This window comes from Trichechus manatus, unplaced genomic scaffold (assembly GCF_000243295.1).
Source record: "Trichechus manatus latirostris isolate Lorelei unplaced genomic scaffold, TriManLat1.0 scaffold00004, whole genome shotgun sequence".
Taxonomy (NCBI): domain Eukaryota; kingdom Metazoa; phylum Chordata; class Mammalia; order Sirenia; family Trichechidae; genus Trichechus; species Trichechus manatus.
In genome coordinates this window covers 11,251,914-11,273,438 of record NW_004443940.1, presented here as the reverse complement: position 1 = coordinate 11,273,438, position 21,525 = coordinate 11,251,914, and the positions used below count along the sequence as shown (strand labels likewise).

The 21,525-nt window shown below is 46.8% G+C and overlaps 1 protein-coding gene across 14 annotated transcripts in view; it reads left to right on the top strand.

Annotated features, from left to right (window-relative positions):
* The window catches only part of DYSF (dysferlin), a 247,256-nt gene that overhangs the window by 68,346 nt on the left and 157,385 nt on the right, over positions 1-21,525 (top strand). For 8 of the 14 annotated variants that reach the window (XM_004369223.1, XM_004369219.1, XM_004369217.1 and 5 more), the window contains 5 exons: positions 634-760; positions 3,297-3,400; positions 7,197-7,265; positions 7,433-7,476; positions 12,512-12,594. In XM_004369223.1, coding sequence (XP_004369280.1) covers positions 634-760; positions 3,297-3,400; positions 7,197-7,265; positions 7,433-7,476; positions 12,512-12,594 — 427 coding nt within the window. Of the gene's footprint in view, positions 1-633; positions 761-3,296; positions 3,401-7,196; positions 7,266-7,432; positions 7,477-12,511; positions 12,595-21,300; positions 21,343-21,525 lie in introns of all 14 variants that reach the window. The other 6 variants (XM_004369221.1, XM_004369215.1, XM_004369213.1 and 3 more) reach the window with 1 other exon arrangement.

Genomic DNA, 21,525 nt, shown 5'->3' with positions numbered 1-21,525 from the left:
GTGGAAAAGTATAAAGAAAAACCAAATCACTCATAATTCTACCACTTAGAGGTAACGGTTCTTAATATGTTGTTAAATATCCTTCCATAAGGATATACATGTATGTGTATTTTTCTTTTTTGCAAAAATGAGATTATCTATATACATTGAATTATAATTGGATTTTTTTTTGTTTAAAAAGATGTTATGGTCATCTGTACATGTCAGTAGGTAAAGTTATAAGTCATAGGTGGTAAGAATGAGAAAGGTCTTGAGAGATGGGGAGGTATCCCCATCTTTGTATAGAACTTAGATCTTGGCCACTTCTTTGCTATTTTTTTTAATGGTTGGCATGGGAAGGAGACTAAGGTTTTGTTAAACACCTGTCGTGCTCCAGGTGCATTTACATCATTATTAAAGTTAATCCTTGTGACAATCCTGTGAGGTTGGTATTATTGTCTCTACTGTGCAGATCAGGAAGCCAAGTCTCAGGCTAAGGAACTTCCCTGAGGTGACAGGTAGTAAGTGGCAGAGTGAGATCTGCCTTACTTCAAAATGTACCCTCCGAAGGGGTGAAGGTTGGGCTCTTAGAAAAAGAAGGGAAAACATTGTGCTCAAGAGTGCGTTAGGAATCATATGAGGTTTGCTTTGCAGCTGGAGAGAAAAGATCCCTCTGAAGACAAGGAAGACATCGAAGGCAACCTGCTCAGGCCTACTGGTGTAGCCCTTCGAGGAGCCCACTTCTGCCTGAAGGTCTTCAGGGCCGAGGATTTACCGCAGAGTAAGTCTGGCGCCCTCTATCTGTTGGGAGGCTCCCAAGAGGCTCTCACTGGGCCATTATGAAGGCAGACCTCACCTTGTGGGAGACCCCTTGGGGGAGAAGTAGCTTCTAGCTGTGGGTCCCTGGGCCCCTTTCTCAGTTCCTGTCAGAGCCTCCCCCTCCCCAGGGGCTGCTCCTGTGCTCCCTTCCTGCGCCACCCCCCACCCTGCCCCCCCAGCATTGACTTGCCATCCTCAACCCAGGGTCTGCTGGACACCTGTGCAGGGCCCAGCTCTCCCTCCACTTTGCTGCCTGGGGAAAGCCTCAAGCCCTCAAGCATAAAAGAACTTAATGAAAAATAATAAACGCTGGTGGAGTTACAGAGATGCAAGAAATCTTGAGAGTAGCAGCTGTCCCTGGTCTCCGCTGCCGTGCCTCCTGGGCCTGGTCTGGCTATTTAGCCACTCTGTGGACCTGTTTTCTGGGTCCTCTCTGGGGAGTCAGCACCTCCCAGACTCTCTCTCTTCTACTCTCAGGGCTGAATCTCATTGATTTTTCCTTCCCTCCGTGAGGAGGCCCCGGCCTGCAGGTCTGCAGACCCTGGGCTGGGGAAAAGATATGGTGATATGGGAATGGTTTGCATGAGGGACTCCTGGTACCCACTGTCTCACAGATGAGGAGCACTGGTCCACTGCTGTAAGCTACTAACCCGCTTTGCCTGGGACTGTCCTGGTTTTAGCATTGAAAGTCCCATGTCCCAGGAAACTCTTCAGTCTCCTGCAAACTGGGATGGTGGGTCACCCTTGCTGTGGCCATTTCCTCATCCTCCCTGTTCTCCCCGAGGAAGGCCAGTATGGCCACTGCCTGATTTCTCATAGTGGCTAGCCTGGGATTGGACCCACCATGTGTTCAGTAAATGCTTGGAGAATTATACTGAATATTCTAGAGCTGTGGGTTTCAACCCTGGCTGCACATTAGAATCACCTAGGGAGCTTTAGGAGTTCCTGGGCGGCACAAATGGTTAAGCGCTCAACTACTAACTGAAAAGTTGGTAGTTCAAATCAACCCAGAGGTGCCTCGGAAGAAAGGCCTGGCAATCTGCTTCCGAAAGGTCACAGCCTTGAAAACCCTATGGAGCACAGTTCTACTTGGACACAATGGGGTCGCCATGAGTCGGAACTGACTCCACAGCAAGTGGTAAGGGAGCATTAAAAGAATACAGATGTCTGGGCGCCACCTCCAGATATTCAGAATGACTTGGTCTGGGGTAGGGCTCGTGCACTGGTGTTTTTTAAAGACTCCCCAGGTGATTCATTCCTACAGCCCAATTGTAAGCCACTGTTTTAGAGTGTGCATTATTATAATCAAGCCCGTCACTGTCCCTAGCAGAGACGAATCAGCGGGAACATTTGCAACTTGGGTCCTTGTTTTCAAGTTTTGCCTAGAGCTAATAGTTCGAGAGTTTCGGCTTTAATTAATGATATCAATAAATAAAGTGGATTCTTTCAGTACAAGCTTATTTGAACCAACGTTCATGGGGAAAGGCTTTAAACAAGTTGTAGTTGTTAGCTGCTATCAGGTTGGCCCCCAACTCATGGCGACCCCATGTGTTAAATAGGTGTTAAAATACATGCTGAAAAATATTCTGCATTTATTGGCTGCAGTTACGCAGAAGTGATTGGGTGAGCTTCCAAACGGGCATACCAAAACCCAAACCTGTTGCCGTTAAGTCGATTCTGACTTGTAGCAACCCTATGGGGCAGAGTAGAACTGCCCCATAGGATTTCCAAGGAGCAGCTGGTGGCTTTGAACTGCCCACCTTTTGGTTAGCAGCTGAGTTCTTAACAACTGCACCACCAGGGCTCCTCAAAGGGGTATAGGGGAATATAAATGTTTGCTTTTCTTAAGGCAAAGGAGTTTTATATTTAATTCTCTATAATGTTTTGTAAATATAAATGAAAGCAGAAGAGATGGGTAAATAGAACATAAATATTTTCTAATTGTTGTTACCTGTTGAGGAGATGTAGACATTCGTTAGTATCTAGCCTTTAACTGTCTCATTCATATATATACATATATCTAAACGTATATGTAGAAATAAACTAATTCAGTAAAAAATATGATTTGGTACAGCATAGATTAAAATCTTAAAAAAATAAAAACAGAATTGACTTACTGGTTGAGCTCGTCTCAATCACCGTGCTAATGGATCTAAAAGAAAATGTCAGACAGATACTCATAATGGGTTATTGTAACAACTCCCAGTCCCTTTCTGGATTGTTTTCTGCCCTTAGCGATAGAGGTTTCTAATCAATCAGTCAATCAATCAATCAATCAGTCAGCTTTGAAAGCCTTTGGAGAGCAGAGGGAACAAACTGGGGACCAGTGCCCTCAGGAGCTGCTGCTCTGACAGTCCTCCCTCCCGGAGTCCCTGGGCCGAGGGGGCCACGGTGACTTTCTCAGGAGTCCCAGGACTGCCTGGAGACAGGTGGGCGGGAAGAAGGGGTTTAGGAGGTGGGCAGCAGGCGGGCAGTGACCGGCGTGTGCTCCTTCCCAGTGGACGATGCCGTGATGGACAACGTGAAGCAGATCTTTGGCTTTGACAGTAACAAGAAGAACTTGGTGGACCCCTTCGTGGAGGTCAGCTTTGCAGGGAAAATGGTAAGGAAGAAGGGCGCCAGGGAGTTCTCATGGCGTGAGGTCCTTGTGGATGGGGTGCGGCAGAGTGCAGGAGAGAGGGAGGTGCACACACTGCCCCCAGCACCCCGATCAGAGGTAACTGTGTACGGGGGCAGAGGTGCGGTCCTGGGAGACACTCACACAATTCCAGCTTTCTGGGGCTGCTACGCAGACCCAGGTGGACATGTTCCCCTTTGTGATTAGCAAATCATCTGTGTGTGATATCTTGGCAGCAGGCAAATCTCCTGTTCTCAGCGACCTCCTACGTAATGGTTTAAGGTTCCATGGACCTTGCCTGAGTAAGTCATTACACTTGGGGCAGCAAAGTGGTGGTTTTCTAATTCTCATTCCTTCTGTCTTTATTAGCTGGCATTTTTCTGTAAAGAAGAGCTTTCCTCTTCCCACTCCTTTGAGTGTTATTATGGCTCTCGGGGGAAGCCCTGGTGGCACAATGGGTAAAGCGCTTGGCTGCTAACCGAAAGGGAGAAAGATGTGACAGTCTGCTTCCATACAGGTTACGGCCTTGGAAACCCTATGAGACAGTTCTACTCTGTCCCGTAGGGTCACTATGAGTCAGAGTCAACTCGATGGCACACAACAACAACAGCAACATGGACCCCAGTAATTTTTATTAATTCATTGTATTAAGATCAGTCATTCTTGTGTTGATGTACAAATTGTCCTGATGTTGGCCATTAGGAGCCCCTTCAAGCTGGCTCTTCCATCCCAGAGTCCTGCATTGGGTCTCAGTGAAAAGGTATGTGGAGAAGTAACTCAGATTTTAAACTCATTCACCCTGAGGTGTAAATGATCGTTGCATATCCTTAACCAAATGTGAAAATGGCTTGAGGGCACTGTCTGACCTCATCTAACTTCACAAGGGGGAAGGAGAACCAAGATCAACAGAGCAAGGCTGCTCCTGAGGTGGAGGCCAGACAAGCCTCCTCTCTTTGCCATCTTTACCAATTCTGACACTAACCATCCCTCACACAGCACTCTCTACTTCTCTGCTGGGTTCGATAATTCATTGCAACGGCCACATAGAACTCAAAGACCACGCTCATGATTATGGGATTTATTAGGGAAGTAACAGTTAGAATTCAGGCTCAGGAACACTCAAGGTACAGTTCTTCTTTCAGAATAGCCCCTTCCCAGCCATGCTCGCAGGCACGCCTCTCCCTGGCCCTCAGTCTCTGCTTTCTCTCTCCGTGGGCCAGGAAGCCCACTGCGCTGTCTCCTGCTGCCACGTCTCTGCTGCTGGTCTGTCTTTCCTTGGTAGTGGTGGGCTCCTCCTCTCTGCTCTGGAATTGGCTCTCTTTTAAGGCAAAACTGATCAATCTCCTTGGATTACCCGGTCACACAGTCCTGCCCAGTCACCAGGGTGGGAGTTACAAGACCATGGCTAGAAAGGCCACCCAAAAGTAATCAATTAGTAATCAATTGCTCCGCACCAAATACAGGTTTTGGTTTGGGCATGGGGTCAGGGCCTGATGCCCTGTGCCTGGCCTTGGGGGGCTGTGGCAGGATGCAGGAAGCCAGAGAGGAAAGGTGCAGACTGGGCAGTGTTGCTGGACACTTGCCCCAGCGACTGGGATCATTTTTCCTAGTTGACAGTTGGGGAAAGTGAGGTGCCCAGATTGTTTGTATCACACATTCCAGATATGGTAGAGTGCTTTGCTGCTACTAGAACCAAGTGAGGCTTGCCTTCAAGTTTGGAGGCTTTCTTAGAACCTGGGCCTGAGACCTCTGGGGGCTCCTGGCTGCTCCCGGCTCCTTGCCAGTACCCTTGACCTCCCTAGCTCTTTTTCTGCTCTGAGATGCCTTTGTCTGGCCCTAGGGGATTTTTCTAGGAAGGTACAAATGTCCAGAAAGGTGTTGGAGGTGGGGGACCAGGCCAAGGCAAGGGGCTATGTAAAGCTGATTGGTGGCTGGGCTCCTGCAAGAAGCTGCATCCCTCATTTCCCTCTAGAAGGAAGAGAGAGGGGTTAAAGGATGCAGCTGAGACCCTCCCCCTGGAAAGCTTCAGCTTGATTGGCCTCCTCTGATGGTCCCCAGCCCTTGTGTCCCAGTGTCTCTCCTCTGAGCCACCTCCTTGTGCCCCCACACTCTCTGCTGTCCTTGCTGCCCCTTTCTGTCTGCCCCTCTCTCAGCCTGCCTGTGTGTCACTTTTTCTCATTACACTTTAATCTGAACATCCCTGGGGTTTTGGTCTCTGTGCCCACCCATCCCAACCTGGCCCTTTTTGCATTTCTTTTTATGGACACTTGGTGGCGCCACTGCCTAAGATGTCAACCATACCTGATTCGGCTGAGTTACTAAGAAGATTGAAGGGAGGGTGTGAGTGTGTGTGTGTGTGTGTGTGTGTGTGTGCGTGTGCACGTGTGTGTGTGTGTGTGTGTGTGTGTATGCACGAGGTGGTTGTGGAGGAGGCCTGCATCTGGCTACCAGCAGTCTTGCCCCAGATCTGAAGGAGGCCCTGTGGGCATCGCTCATGGGAGTGTGGGAGATAACCTGTACTTTCTTGTTCCAGGGAGCTGGAGGCTAAGTATTGGCAGGGCCTCTCAGCTGTGTCTGTGTTAAAGAGTCCTTTCCTTTTCTTTTCAAGCTGTTAGTTACTTCAGGATTTAAAAAATTATCAAATTTTTGGATTAGGTAACACATTTACTATATATACTGTATATATTTATTATATCTTTATGTCTATCTTTCTCTATTTATCGATCTATCTATCATGAAAAGTCTCCCTCTGCTGTGTCCCCCACCCAGCTGTCCATCTGTTCATCTCCTCTCCTGTGAAGAAAGCCATTATTAGTTTCTTTTGTATCATTCTGCATATACAGTCTCTGACTATAGATTTTTATTTTGCACCATTTTAAACATGTTGTTGTTATTATGTGCCATCGAGTTGGTTCTGACACATAGTGACCCTATAGGACAGAGTAGAACAGCCCTATAGAGTTTCCAAGGCACGCCTAGTGGAATCGAACTGCCGACCTTTTGTTTAGCAGCTGTAGCTCTTAACTACTACTCCACCAGGGTTTCCATTTTTTTATATATAGGACACGCAATCCTCCCAGGACCTGTAGATCTGAATCTAGTCTTACCTGCTGCCCCTGTTGGGCAGGGCCAGGGGCCTGGTGCCCCCCTGTGGACTCTAAGGGCGTAGTTAGCACATGAGCTGCTGGTTTTGTTCAGCTTCCAGCCCTGGTAGGTTTGTTTGTGGAAAGCCCAGTCTTTACAGTAGGGCTGATCTGCGGCAGACTGTGGCTTATGGGGTTTGTATCATCACTGAATTTGCCTCTGTCTCTCAGATGCCAGTGCACGACCCTGAGTTCTGGCCCTCCAACTGTCCCGCACTCCATCTCCTAGCACTCACAGTCTTTCAGCATGGCAGATGATCTGGGCTGATGGGCAAAGGGAAGACCCTCAGGCTGTAAGGGTCCCTGGGAAAGCCAGTCTGGGCTTGGGCACCCGCATTTAGGGCCATGACCATAATGGGCAATGGAGGGATTTCCAGCCGGGGTATGAGATAAGGGTAGAAGGGCCGTGGCATTCAGGTCCCCTTCTCCAGCTCTGGGTCTGACCTTCCATTGACCTTTGCCTCTGCAAGGTTTTCCTGTGTCTGATCCCACTGACCAGCCCACAAGGCCTCCAGCGCCTTACATCCAGCCCAAAGGGTGGCCGGCATAGTAGAGAATGACCCCTGGCTGGTATGGTGGTCCCTGAGGGACCCCAGAGTCCCATGGAGCTTGACCCACCTGTCCTTTGTGTCTTCTAGCTCTGCAGCAAGATCCTGGAGAAGACAGCCAACCCGCAGTGGAACCAGAGCATCACGCTGCCTGCCATGGTGAGAACCTGCCCTGTGTCACTGTCCCACGGGGACTCTGGGCTCAGGAGGGTCCAGGTTCCTTTCCTTGCCAACATCCCACCTGCCTCCCAGACTTCTACTTGGAGGAGGGTGTGTTGGTCTCTCCAAAGTGCCTCACTCCTGACACGTCTCTCTTCCCTGTGCAGTTTCCTTCCATGTGTGAAAAAATGAGAGTTCGTGTCATAGACTGGTGAGTTCTGAGTCTGGGACTCTTTTTTTTTTTTGCCTATTCTAGATATTTCATATAAGTGGGATCACTCAATATTTTTGGACTGACTTATTTCACTCAGCATAATGTTTTCAAGGCTCATTCATGTGGTAGCATGTATCAGACTTCATTTCTCTTTATGGCTGAGTGGTATTCCATTGTATGTATATACCACATTTTGTTTATCCATTCATCTGTTGATGGGCATTTAGGCTGTTGCTAATTTTTTTTGCTATTATGAATAGGGCTGCAGTGAACACTGGTGTACAAATATCTGTTTGAGTCCCTGATTTCAGTTCTCTTGAGTATATACCTAGGAGTGGAATTCTGGGTCATTGAGTCTGGGACTCTTTTGAGGTGGGTGTCATGAGGGGACACAGGGCCATTCAGTCCAATTTGGTTCAGTCTGTGCATAGAGAGAGGGTACATTTCAGGTAGGGTAGTCTTCCCTGGGGGAGGCTGGAGAAAGAGGGGGTGTGGGTTGTTCCTGGGACGCCTACTCACAGTCTTAGGGATGAACAAGGGCATAGCCTGGTGGGGCTGTCAGGGCTCTGAGGAGGAGCTGGAGGTCCCTGAGGGCAGGAGGGGCCAGGGAACGCTTCCTGGAGGGGGTGGGGCACGTGTTGGCCTGGGGGTGGCAGGGATTTGACAAGTTCAGGGTGAAGGCATTCCAGTGAGGAGAGAATCATAAGCAAAGGTTCAGAAGCTGGAAAGAGCGCATCTTCTGGGAGAATGGGCCTCGAGGGGCTGGTAGGAAGGAACAGGATAGTACCTAGGCTGGGGAAGTGGGCCAGGTTGCCCCAGTAGGCGTCACCGCTGCAGGCTGGGGACTGGTGAGGGGAATAGCCACCAGGCGTTTTAGACAGATAATGGTATATAACACTTGCCGAGGAGGCCCTGGGAGTGCGAACAGACAACACAATCGGCTGCTAACCAAAAGGTTGGAGGTTGGAGTCCACTCAGAGGTACCTCAGAAGAAAGGCCTGGCAATCTACTTCTGAAAAACCAGCCATTGAACACCCCATGGAGCAGAGTTCTACACTGACACACTTGGGTCGCCATGAGTCTGAGCTGACTCGACAGCAACTGGTTTTACTGGTAAACACTTGCTGAACACTTACTGTGTGCCAGGCCTAGTGCCCAGCAGGCACTTTACATGCGCCGTCCTATGTAATCTTCAGCTCGACTCTGGGGCATGGATGTTACTTTACAGATGAGGAAGCAGGTTTGGAAACATGGAGCAACCTGCCTGAGGTGACACAACTAGGACGGGGCAGAGGCCAGACTCAGACCCCAGCCTGCCACTTCCAAAGCCCATGTGCTTAACCACTGAGCTGTGCTGCCTCCTATGTTGAAGTGTTGAAGTGTTGAAGTGACCTCTCTCACACTCGAAGGGGCCATTAGGGGCTGACACGTGTGATCTCCAGGACTTTCCATACGTCAGGCTTTCCAAAAAGAGAGAGTTGTCCTCTCTCTGCCCCCAAACAGTCTTGGCCCTGCGGTTCCCCAGCGTGTTCTCCTTTGGTCTCGGGCCCTTGGCACCCCCAACCAGGAGGATAATGAGAGAGCAGGGAAAAACCCCCAGACCACAGACCCATTAAAGTGTGTGCCAGTTCCCCAGGCCTAAAGAAAACAGCTTGTGAGAATTAGAGGCGAGGAAAGGGAACAGCGAGGAGGGCCAGCGAGGGAGAGGCCTCTAGGGCCCTGACCACCGGTATGTACCGCCGGGAAGCGGTTTGGAGGAGCGATGTACTTTACGTCCACAGAGCAATCTCTTCATTCCAGCTCCTAATGTGTGTGTGCACGTGTGTGTGGTGCTGACGGTGGGCAACTGGCTGTGTGTGTCTGCGCGTTTCTGCATGTGGGTGCATGTGAGCATGGGAACAGGCTCACAGTGTGGTGTCCCGTGTGTGTCAGTGTGTGTGTGTGTATGGGCCTTGCTTGTGCCCTGGGAACTGTGTTGATGGCAGCATACTGTACAATCCAAACACATTACAGAATCTGGTGGTTGCATTTCTGGTTTGGGTTGAAGTGGCATTTTTGTTGTGAGTCTATTTTCAGACTTGCTGTATTTTCCAAAGGCAGCCCCAAGCCCCAAACCCCAACTCTTGGCCAGAAAGCATTCTGCTGCTGCAAGTTCCTATCCAGAAAGTGCTTTCTTCCCAGAAAATGCAGATAAACTTCTGTTACTACCTGAATCCTGGAAATGCGATATAGTCCATGTGGCCCTATAACTTTATCTTCCATTCAGTTCTTTAAAAATTACTTTCTTCTTAAAATACAAAACCTCCCCAAAACAGTTGTTGTTAGCTACTGTTGCATTGGTCCCCAGCTCATTGTGACCCTATGTACAATGGAATCAGACTCGTGATCCATCTGGTTTTCTTAGCTGAATTTTGGAAGTAGATTGCCAGGCCTTTCTTCCTAGTCCCTCTTCATCTGGAAACTCTGCTGAAACCTGTTCAGTATCATAGCAACACGCAAGCCCCGACTGGCACACAGCTGATGGCTACACACGAGGTGCATTGGCAAGCAACTGAATCTGCGTTTCCCACATGGAGGGCAAGAATTCTACCATTGAACCCCCCAAAACTACCCACACCATAAAAACTAAACCTCTCTCCTCTCTTTCTCCCCTCCTCACCTGCTTTGAGATTTCACAGATCAGAAATCCAATACCTCTCCAAGACTGGTCTTTTCTTGGAGCTGGTCCTGAAGGAGGAGCCCTGGTGGCACAGTGGTCAAAGCACTTGGCTGATAACTGAAAGGTTGGCAGTTCGAACCCACTAGGCTGTTCGAACCCACTGGCCGCTCCACGGGAGAAAGATGTGGTAGTCTGCTTCTGTAAAGATTTACAACCTTGGAAAACCTCTGGGGCAGTTCTATTCTGTCCTTCTGAGTCCCTCTGAGTCAGGGTCGACTCGATGGCAGGAGCCTGGCTTTTTTTTTTTGGTCATGAAGGCAGTTTAAAATGCCATCGACTGTCAGTTCTCTGGTGTGGATAATTTTATTGCAAAATGTTTAAGGACATTTTTGCTTCCTGGTTCTTATTGACATCCTTCCCCAAGATAAAGCTCTGGGCTGACAATTCACTCCTCCGAATGGAACCCAATGGCCCTGATGGAAAACTTTAAAATCCAAGCTTAATCGCTGCCCTGGGAAAGTATAGATACAGAGAAGCGAGGAAAGGCAGCAGCACACACTGGGATAGCTTGTGGGTGTGGGATTTAAAAGAAAAAAAAAAATCATCACCCCCAGGTGTGTCTTTCAGCATAGGGTCAGATGTATTACCCCTCAACAGCCCACGGCCAGAGTACTCTTGGCAGGGAAAGAGGGCCTAAGGGAGGACCAGACGAGGATAAGCGCTCCCTGCAAAGCTTCTTGAAGGAGATGTAAGTCTAGCCCTGCCCAGGGTTTCTCGGCCTCGAGTTATAGACGTGTTGGGTGGGACAATTCTTTGTGGCTGGGCTGTCCTGTGCATTGTAGGAGGTTTAGCAGCTACCGTGGCCTGTAACCACTAGATGCTAGTGTTGTTGTTGTTGCTGTGTGCCGTGGAGTGGATTCCGACTCATAGTGACCACGTGGGATAAAGTAAAACTGCCCCATAGGGTTTCCAAAGCTGCAATCTTTGTGGAAGCAGGCTGCCCCATCTTTCTCCCACGGAGCAGCTGGTGGTTTTGAACTGCCCACCTTTCAGTTAGCAGCTGAGCGCTTAACCATTGCACCACCAGGGCTTCTTAGATACTAGTAGCACCCCTCCATATTCCCCAAATGTCTTCGGACCTTGCCAAATATCCCCTAGTCAAAATACCCTGGCTCATACCCACTGGTCTGGCCGAGAAGGAAGCAGCAGGTCGCAGCAGTTAAAGTTCTGGTTTCACGTCAGGTGCTGTGGCCTCAAATCCCACCTTTGCCATCTGGGCAAATTATTTAACCATCCAAAGGTCAGCTCCCGCATGTGAAATTGGGCCTAATAGTAGTACCTGCCTCATAGGGCTGTTGTGAGGATTAAATGAGCTAACTTGCATGAAGACACATTGCTTAGCTCTTAGTAAGCGCTCAGTAAATCTTAGTCACTGGAGCTTCCAGATTAAGACTAGGAAGAAAGGCTTGGCAATGTAACTTCAGAAAATCAGCAGTGAAAACCGTATGGATCACAGTAGTCTGATCCTGTTGTGCATGGTGTCGCCATGAGTTGGGGGCCGACTCGACAGCTAACAACAACAACATTACTATTTATTATTATCGGGGCTGGGGGCGTGGGGCACAGAGGGAGGGTCTGCACAGGATGTGATTGGCTAACCGGTCAGTCAGCCACACAGTCCCCTGTGCTGCTGGGAGAGGGGAGTTGTCTTCCTATGGGCAGCAGGACCGGCTGGTACAGCACCTGGAAGCAGTGCTTGTCATGGGAACAGGACTCAGGACACCAGGGTTTCAGCCCTGGCTCTGCCCGTCCCTCCCCAGCTGACCTTGGGCAAGTTCCTCCAGGGCTCTGAGCCTCAGTTTCCTCCTCTGTGTAACTGAGATGGTAATAGAAGCACCTGTTCCTCAAGGCTGTTTCGAGGATCCTGTGTGATGAAGGAGGTTGTTACAGGTGTTTATTAAGTCAGACACAAGCAAAAGGAGTAGTGCATTAGCCCTGGCTAGTTTAAGACCTTGGCCTTGGGGATGGTTTCTTCCTGGTCACCTGTTTTTTTCCTCTGTCTGGATGTTTCTTTAGCTCCTGAAGCCTTAGCTCCTGAACAGCCTCCCACTCCCCGGCCCTGCTTCCAGCCTCCTCCCTCTCACCCTGGGCAGCCCCCAGGAAATGTTGATGGTTGGCGACAGGGACTAATTCCCTTAGGGGAAGCTTGAGCAAATCTTTCTTTCCAGTCGCTTCTTCCCTAGGATCACAGGACCTCAGTAACATACCCAGTGTGAAGACTAATGCTGTGTAAAGGAGGCCATTTCCTTCCTGGGTGTTCTGTGGCCTGTGAGCCCCTCAGGTGCTCAGGCCCTGTCTGCCCCCTTGCTCTAGGGACCGCCTCACTCACAATGACATCGTGGCTACCACATACCTGAGTATGTCCAGAATCTCCGCCCCTGGAGGAGAAATAGAAGGTAAGTGCCACCTTTGTTCTGCCTCTGGTGCCCCAGGCTCTCCCTGCCCGCCCCACCCCCCACCCTGAGTCTTATACCTCTGGTTGGAGAGTTTGCAGAAAAGGCAAGATTATAAGGCCCTTACTGCCCATTTTCCATGGAGAAGGGCTCTGCCAATGAGAGTGATGGGATGGCAGACATTTGAGATTCTCCACACCTCAGACGGTGCGGTAGATAACCAGGGAGATGGTGCAGAGAGGAATATTCACCCCACAGATAGTACTGGGGGCTGTGGCCACACCGTCCATCCATCGGGTTCTTTGTGGGCCAGCTGAACTCTAGCAGTTTCTATTTTGAGATATTTCTCACTGGTCTATTAAAAAGTAATCCATGATAGTTTTTTTGAATTTTAAATAGATAATCTGAAAGAAGAATACAAATTTATTCATGAAATTACCCATAAGTTTACCCCCAGACAAGAACAAACTATTATATACCAGGGCCTTTCTGTATGTATGTACATATGTACCTGCAGATCCATGCATATGTATGTGTGTACACATACATGTATATATACATGTAGACAATTAAAAAACAAATTATTTTGAAAATTGCTTTTTGCCACTTGGCAATTCAACACAGATGACTTTTCATGTTATTGAATGTTCTTTAACAATACCATTTTAAATGACTACACATATCCCATTGTTAATTAATGAGTTAATGTTGAATATCTAGGTGTTTTCTAATTTTTCTACATTTTAAACAACTAATTTTGTAAGGAATATTTTTGTACCTGAGTCTTTGGATAATTCATGATTTTCCTTTTGGGTAAATAACTGAAGTGGAATTACTGTGTCAAAGGATTTGGCCATCTTAAAGGCTTTTAATTTAGACAAAATTGCCTTTCAAAAAAGTTGGGCTAATCTGTACTCTGTAAGCCTATTTTCCTGTACCCTCACCAATATGGGGCAAAATAATAATATTAAAAAAGAACTTTGTTAATTTGATGGGGAAAAATGGTATCTCATTGTTGTTGTAATTTTTATTTCTTTGATAGCTGGTGAAGTTGACCAATGCAAATTTTAAAATATTTAAAAAATGATTTTATACTTATATGTTTTATATTGATTCTATTGTGAACTATCTGTTCACGTTCTTGGCCCGTATCGCTGATGGTATGTTTGTCTTTTTCTCATTGTTTTGTAAGAGTTCTGTATGTGTATGGATATAAACTTTTTCTCTGTCATATATGTGGTACATAATTTTTCTCAGTTTTATCACTTAATAGTTTCTGATGTATAGAAATTTAAAATTTTTTTGTAGGCAAATCTATTAATCTTTTTCCTAGTGAATAATGTAGGGATCTAACAACTTTTTTTTTTTAATTGTTCTTTGGTGGTACCAACACTGTATACTGAATAACATTTTCCCTATATTTTGAAATGCTACTTTACCACCTACTAAATGTGTTCTTTAGCCTGTTTCTGGATTTTCTGTTTTCGTCAATTGGTATGTCTACTTATTTCTCAGGTTTTGGTGTCTGGGTTATGTTGGCTCTGTAAAATTAATTGGAAAGATTTAAAGTCTTCTCTAACATCTGGAACAGTTTATATAACATAGGAATATAGTCTTTTGAGGGTTTGAAAGAATTCACCCATAAAACCATGTGGGCTGGGTGCCCTTTTGAGTGGGTGTAGTACTAGCTCTTTAAAAACATTTTCAATTTCTCCTATGATCATTGTTACTTTTAGCTTGTTACTTTTTTTCTAGTCAATTTTGATACTCTCTAGTTTCCTAGAAAAGCATCCATTACACTGAAGTCTTCTAATTTATTTACTTATTGTTTTATTTTTATTTTTTATTGTGCTTTAGGTGACAGTTTACAGAGCAAATTAGCTTCTCATTAAACAATTAATGCACATATTGTTTTGTGACATTGGTTGCCAACCTGCAACGTGTCAACACTCTCCCCTTCTCAACCTTGGGTTCCCTATTTCCATTTGTCCAGCTTTCCTGTCCCCTCCTGCCTTCTTGTCTTTGCCCCAGTCTGGTGTGCCCATTTGTCTCATATACATGGCTGAACTATGTGTGTTATTGTTTGTTTTATAGGCCTGTCTAATTCTTGGCAGAAAGGTGAACCTCAGGAGTGACTTTAGTACTGAGTTAAAAGGGTGTCTGGGGGCTATACTCTTGGGGTTTCCCCAGTCCATCAGACCAGTAAGTCCGGTCTTTTTTTGTGAGTTAGAATTTTGTTCTACATTTTTCTCCAGCTCTGTCCGGGACCCTCTTTTGTGATCCCTATCAGAGCAGTCGGTAGTGGTAGCTGGGCACCATCTAGTTGTGTTGGACTCAGTCTGGTGAAGGCTGTGATAGTTGTGGTCCATTAGTTCTTTGGACTAATCTTTCCCTTGTGTCTTTGGTTTTCTTTATTCCCCCTTGCTCCAGATGGGGTGGGACTTATTTACTTATTGTTTTGCAGATCAATCTTTTATAATTTAAACAATTCTCTCTACCTATGGTGTTTCCTCCGTTCTTGTTTCTAATGCTATGTATTTGAGTTTTCTCTCTCTCTTTCTTGATTAACACTGATAGAAGTTTGCTTACTTTATTGGACTTTTCAAAGAATCAGCTTTTGGATTTATCAATTGTAATATTTTCTTTACTTTCTATTTCTTTATTGTCTTTCATCTTTTTACACTTTTTCAACTTTCTTTAGGCTTATTTTGTTATTTCCATTTTTAACTTTTTAATTTCTCATGATTATTTAAAAAATTTCTTAAATAATGAAAGTATGGTTTCTGGCTTATATGTCGTGCTTAAAAGGCCGTCAGCAACCTCCCAACGTTATATCTAAGTCTTTTTTTTTTTTACATTTAAATATTTCATCTAGTTTGAATTTATTTTTATGCATATTCTGTGAGCTGTCTGATTTGATTCTTTTGTGGGCAATCTGTTTTTTTCTGACTAGATGCTTATAGGAATTTGTCTTTTTTCTTGTAGTTTAAAAAATTACTTGAGTCTATCTGAGGTTTCATTGAATTTTATCTGAGACATGGTGAGTTCTTAAATCTGAGCCGAGGAATGATTGATTTTATTATAACACTGTAACATGGACACATGGAGGCAGGATGGGGTAGGGTAACAGCTGGAGCTTTGGAACCAGGCAGCTTGGGTTCAGATTTTGTTCTGCTACGTTGTAGTTGAGTAGTTGCTCCAGGCTCCTGTCTAAAATGGGGACTAGGGTCGCTATGAGTGGGAATCGACTCGACGGCAATGGATTTGGTTTTTGGTTTATTGCGAGTCCCAACCTCACAGGGTGGTTGTAAGGATTCAATAAGATTATAAATGTAAAGTTCTTATAGTACCTGGTACATTTTAAGCCCTGATGTTATATTTTCTATTTGTTATTGTTATTATTGGCTTTATGTATCACTAATCTGATTTTTTTTTTTTTTTTTTTGCTGCACCAATTCTGCTCTTTACTGCTTCCCATGTGGTTTAAAATTTGCTGTTGCATTTTTAGTTTCCTGTCAAGTCTTCTTTTCTCTATCATTCTTTTTATATTATCCTTTTCTTCTTTCCTACCTATTCATTCTAGGAAGTTTTGCTGTTGTTCCACAGAGGCCCTGTCCTCTTGCATGCTATTAAGTGTTCCAAGTAATTTCCTGAAAATTTCAGATGAAGCTCCCCTGAGTCATACAGATGCTGCTTCTCTGTTCATGGACACTGTTATTTTCCTCCCTTTATTTACTCTCACAGGATCTGTTCCATGGGGGTGTATCTTTGAAGACAGTGCGTGTGGGTCTCTGTCCATCTGTGTGCTGGGTCAGTCCCTTGCTCAGACCTTTAGCCAGAGAGCAGGTTAATGTGATTCGTTTTTGGCAGACTCTACCGAGTCCTCCTGAGTTGGTGTCTTCTCCAATCCTTTCTACTAGCTTCTCTGAAACATTTTTTACTTTTAATTATAGAACTTTTCAAACACGCACAGAAGTAGAGAATTGTACACTCAGCTTTGACATCTAGGTGCCCTCTGCCATTACGATTTCATCTCTGATACATTTAATTGGTGAGATTCACAGAACTACCTTCCAGCAAGCTGCCTTCAGGGCTCCTTCTGCCCCATTGCCCTCCCCGTCCTAACTGTGGAACTCCCTGTCCCCACTAATAACTGCTCGGATAGTTTCTGAGAATGGCCATCCTGGATATACAGGCAGAAAGAGTTGAGGTGAGGGCAGTGCAGCATGGGAGGCACCTCACAGTCAGACTTCCTGGTATGGAAGGAACCTGTCCTCCATGTTGGTGCCATCCCTGCCTCTGAATCCAGACCTTCTGACTGTTTTCCAATAGTTGCTTTTTCATGAGGCTACAACTGTGCCAGCCATCACCCACCGGATGGAGAGTTTAGATCCCGCCCAGGTTCCAGTGTCTGAATCCCCTGTCCCCCATCAGTCTTCATTTCTGGAGGTGATGTTGTTGCTAGGTGCTGTTGAGTCAATTGCAACTCATAGTGACCCCATATGATAGAGTAGAACTGCTCCATAGGGTTTCTAGGCTGTAATCTTTTTTTTTTTTTAAATTTATTGTGTTTTAGGTGAAAGTTTAGAGTGTGAATTAGTTTCTCATTCAAAAATTTATACACAAATTGTTTTGTGACATTGGTTGCAATCCAGGAGATGTGTCAGCACTCTCCCCTTTCCCTTTATACCCTGGGTTCCCTGTCTCCATTTGTCCAGGTTTTCTGTTCCTTCCTGTCTTCTTGTCTTTGCTTTTGGGCAGGTGTTGCCCATTTGGTCTTGTCTACTGGATTGAACTTAAGAAGCACTTTTTTTTACGTGTGTTATTGTTTGTTTTATAGGCCTGTCTAATCTTTGGCTGAAAGATGGACTTTGGGAGTGGCTTAGGTTCTGAGTTAGCAGGGTTTCCAGGGGCCATAGTCTCGGGGATTCCTCCAGTCTCTGTCAGACCGGTAAGTCTGGTCTTTTTTTGTGAATTGAATTTTGTTCTACGTTTTCCTCCTGCTCTGTCTGGAACCCTCTATTATGATCCTTGTCAGAGTGGTTGTTGGTGGTAGCTGGGCACCATCTAGTTCTTCTCAGCTCAGGCTGGTGGAGGCTGTGGTTCATGTGGTCCGTTAGTCCTTTGGACTGATATTTTCCTTGTGTCCTTGGTTTTCTTCATTCTCTTTTGCCCCGAACATGTTGGGACCAATATATGTATTTTAGATAGCTGCTTACAAGCTTTTAAGACCCCAGATGCTACTCACCAAAGTAGGATGCAGAACATTTTCTTTAAGAACTGTGTTATGCCAGTTGATCTAGGCTGTAATCTTTATGGGAGCAGATCTCCAAGTCTCTCCCACAGAGCCACTGGGTGGGTTTGAACTGCTGACCGAAGGTTGGCAGCTGAGTGTTTAACCGTTGTGCCACCAGGGCTCCTTGGTGGTGATGTAAGCCCTGATCTTTTTCTGTGTCAGCATGCATGTGTTAATTGGAAGGGGAGAAGAATGCTGATTTGACCACTAGGTGGCGCTCAGGTCATTGGCAACTCAGTGTCCTTTGGGTGGAGGTGTTCAAAGGCAGGAGCTCCTTCTCTCACAGATGGTTTAGAAAAAGGACAATCTTCATGCAACCAGGTCACCAGTTTTAAATAGGCAGTTAAGTAGCTTGGTCCATGTAACAATAAGGGTTAAATTTATTGCTCAAGCTGGAGTCTTTCTTTGTGACCACTCAGGCTCCCTGCTGTCTTTCCCTCCGATGTGTGTCTGTCTCTGAGGGGAGCCTCTCTCCAGGCCCCGGCATCCATCAATACTTGCCTTCCTCCTGGCCAAGCTTCTCCCACTTGCCCTCCTGAGGCCCCTTCAGAACACATCGCTTGAACTTTTCTTTCAGGTGTGTTGTATTTTTTCTCCACGTTGGGTGGTTCTAGCACATCTGGATGATACACAGCTCTTTACTTTCTCAAAACCCAGACTAAACCAAACTGTCAAAAGAAAAAAATTTTTTTTTCCTCTATCTCCCCACCCCATGGTTTACCAGATTATTTGGTTCAGTCAGGAGTGTGTGTGTATATGTGTGTGTATGTGTTTTTCCAGTGAGGGCAGGATCCAACACTAGCCTCTTAAGCTCTTCTGCCCACAGGTTTGCCTGGGCATACTTAAGTGTTCCTTGGACCCTGTGCTCAAAAGTATTTAGTAAAAAATTTATTTTTTAAAAAGGAGTGCTTTCCTTAGGAGTTGCAGTTCTCTTGAAGGTAAGACCCGTGAAAACAACACACATTTTTTTTTTATAACTTTATACATATGAAAATCATGCTATGTAAATAGCACTCACATCCTAAAGTTTTTCCACAGTTAAAAAAAAACCAGTTAGTTTCTTTTTGTCTTTGAGGTACTTCTTGGTTTTCCCTCTGGCCTGGTGTAGGCTGGTATCAGGCAGCCACATGCTGTGGGCATGGGAGGTGTGCAGAGGGGCAGGGCTGGCAGCAGGTAGTAGAGACACAGGTGTCTCCAGGACTGTCTGAGGGCTGTGACGTGTGGCTCCCTGGGCTGGCGCCTTCTTTGTGTCTCTTTCAGCTTCCCCAGGTAAGAGTCAGGCTTGGCTGCCCAGGCCAGAGAACTGGGAGTTTTGGGGCTTCCACAGCCCCCGTTCCCTGGGCTTAGGGAAAACACATCAAAACACACCAACTTGTGTTTTGGCAGAAGGGTGGTGAGGAGTAAATAGAGACTTTGTCTGGAGTGGCTTCACTGGTCACTGTGCCCTTGACTTTATGAGTTGTCTGCAGCCATAGGGGAGAGAACTTGGGGTGATCCTCAGTACCTGGAGACCGGTGACCTTGCCTGAAATTAGGAATCATTGGCCTAAAATATCAGTAGGGCCAGGCCATGTCTTACCTGCAGACCCAGTGCCTAGCAACTGTGCCTGGTTAGGTTTGTGGAATGAATGAATGAACAAATGAATGGGTGAATAAATGAAAAAATTGGTGCTGCGTCTGTGGTTGGGAACCAGACTACTCCCGAGCCACCCCCTTGGTCAGCCTAGCCACCAGAGGCATGCGTTGGTCAGATGGCTGGTGGGATTAGGGGACATACGTGCTGGGCTGGGGCACTGTCTGCACCAGGATTCAGGGTCAGTCTGTGGGTGGGAAGCTGAGTTTGCCTCTGCAAGAAGCACATGGAGGTCAGACTAGTGACCTCAGCCTCATTAGCCCGAGATAACTGGCCGGGCCTGTTTGTAATCATTTTGAAGGAGCTTAACATGGAATCTGTTTCCTTCCTGTGGGCCCTGACGGCTGCTCTCGTTGGCCTGCAGCTGTGCCCACCACGCCTGTCCTCTCTTCTTGCTACTGCTGAAAGCTCCCCCATGGCCAGAGGCCGGGCTGTCCCACTTGTGGAAACCTATTCCTGTGGATATGAAAATGGCCGTGAATGATCATTTCCACAGCCCTGACTTCTGTCAGCCGGCATTCCTGGCCGAGGCTGGCTGCGGAGAGCTGAGGACGGGGGTCCCAGGGCCTCAGGCCCCACCCGCAGCTGGGTCTTGCCCTCCTTGCTGCCTTCTGCCCTTGCTTGTTCAGCCCTGTCCTCCTATCCAGGCCTTCACACTCCCCTCTTCTCTCTTCTCCACTCTCTCTCTGTCTCAGCTCATTCTTTCTTCCCAAAGTTTTGCCCAACTCTCAGCTCCTAACTACAGTCATGGAGCTGTGGGAAAAGAGTAGTAGGTGTTTTCTGGGAGGAAACCCACAATATTCTAGGTAAAGGTGAACAATGAATAAAATAGGGATTTCATCAACTGCATCCCCAGGGTTGGCCATGACCCTGGACTTGGTTACACTTTGCTGGTTGGAGAAGGAGAAGGAGAAGTTCAGAGGCAGGAAGAGGCAGAAACTGGAGAGGATAGGGGAAGAAGACTGGGGGTCTCTTGCTCCTTTGGGGGCATCCTGTACCTGTCCAGAAGTAAGGGAGACGTATCAAAGCATCTCCTTCCTTGCTGCTTCACTTATTTCTAGAGTCCTTTACTAGCATTTAGGGGCACACTTATGTTTGCAGAACCTTCAAGTAATGGGCATGGTCTGGTACTGTGCTTCACTGGAAGTGGCAGGTGCCAGAAACCAGATCCCAGCGCCGGCTGTTGTGAAAATGCAACCTGGTGCCTTCAGTAGCAATACTGAAAATGACCACTAGATGGAGATGTTGTTCCTTGAAATGGCATCTTTCTGAGCCTGTTGGTCTCTAGTGTCAACCTTCCTGTTCTGGAGGAGGGCTGGTGTGCCTCCCTGCCTAGCTCTGGCCTGTTGTGTTTCCCTCACTCTTTCTTTGTGTTTGTACTTTGTTTCCCTCACTTATCTGACTATAATGTGGAAAAGCACATTTTTTTGTTGTCATTTCTTGAATGTATCCAGTCGAGTTTGGAGTCCAATTTTCAGTTGACAAACAATGCATCAACCTTCACAGACACAGGCAGGAGAGACCCGGGGGCTCCCCATGGTGGTGGGGGCTGTGTCTGACTGGGGTGTGTGAAGGTGGAACCATCAAGCATGTGATGACTTAGTTTGTGATAAACTCACAGCTGGGGTGGGGGTGGGGCCTCAGGCCACATCTGTTTCCCACACTGAGCTATCTTTCCGTGTCTGTCTGCCAGCTCTCATCCACGTGCCCTGTTCTCCTAACCCTGCACCGCCTCCCAGCTGTGCCCATCCTAACCCCCTTTCCATTTCTTTACCCTTCAGAGGAGCCGCCAGGTGTGGTCAAGCCTGCTCAAGCCACAGACCGTAGGTTACCTTCTCCTCGGCTGGCAGGGGACGGGGCCTCGGGGATTTTGTTGCGGGGAATTTTGTGATTTGCCTGAGCTGGGGCTGAGATTACCCACCACAGTCCCTGAGTTTACCTTTGGCTGTTACCTCTGAACCGCTGTTGAACGTGTAAATCGCTTGGAATGCTTTAAGGGCAGTTCC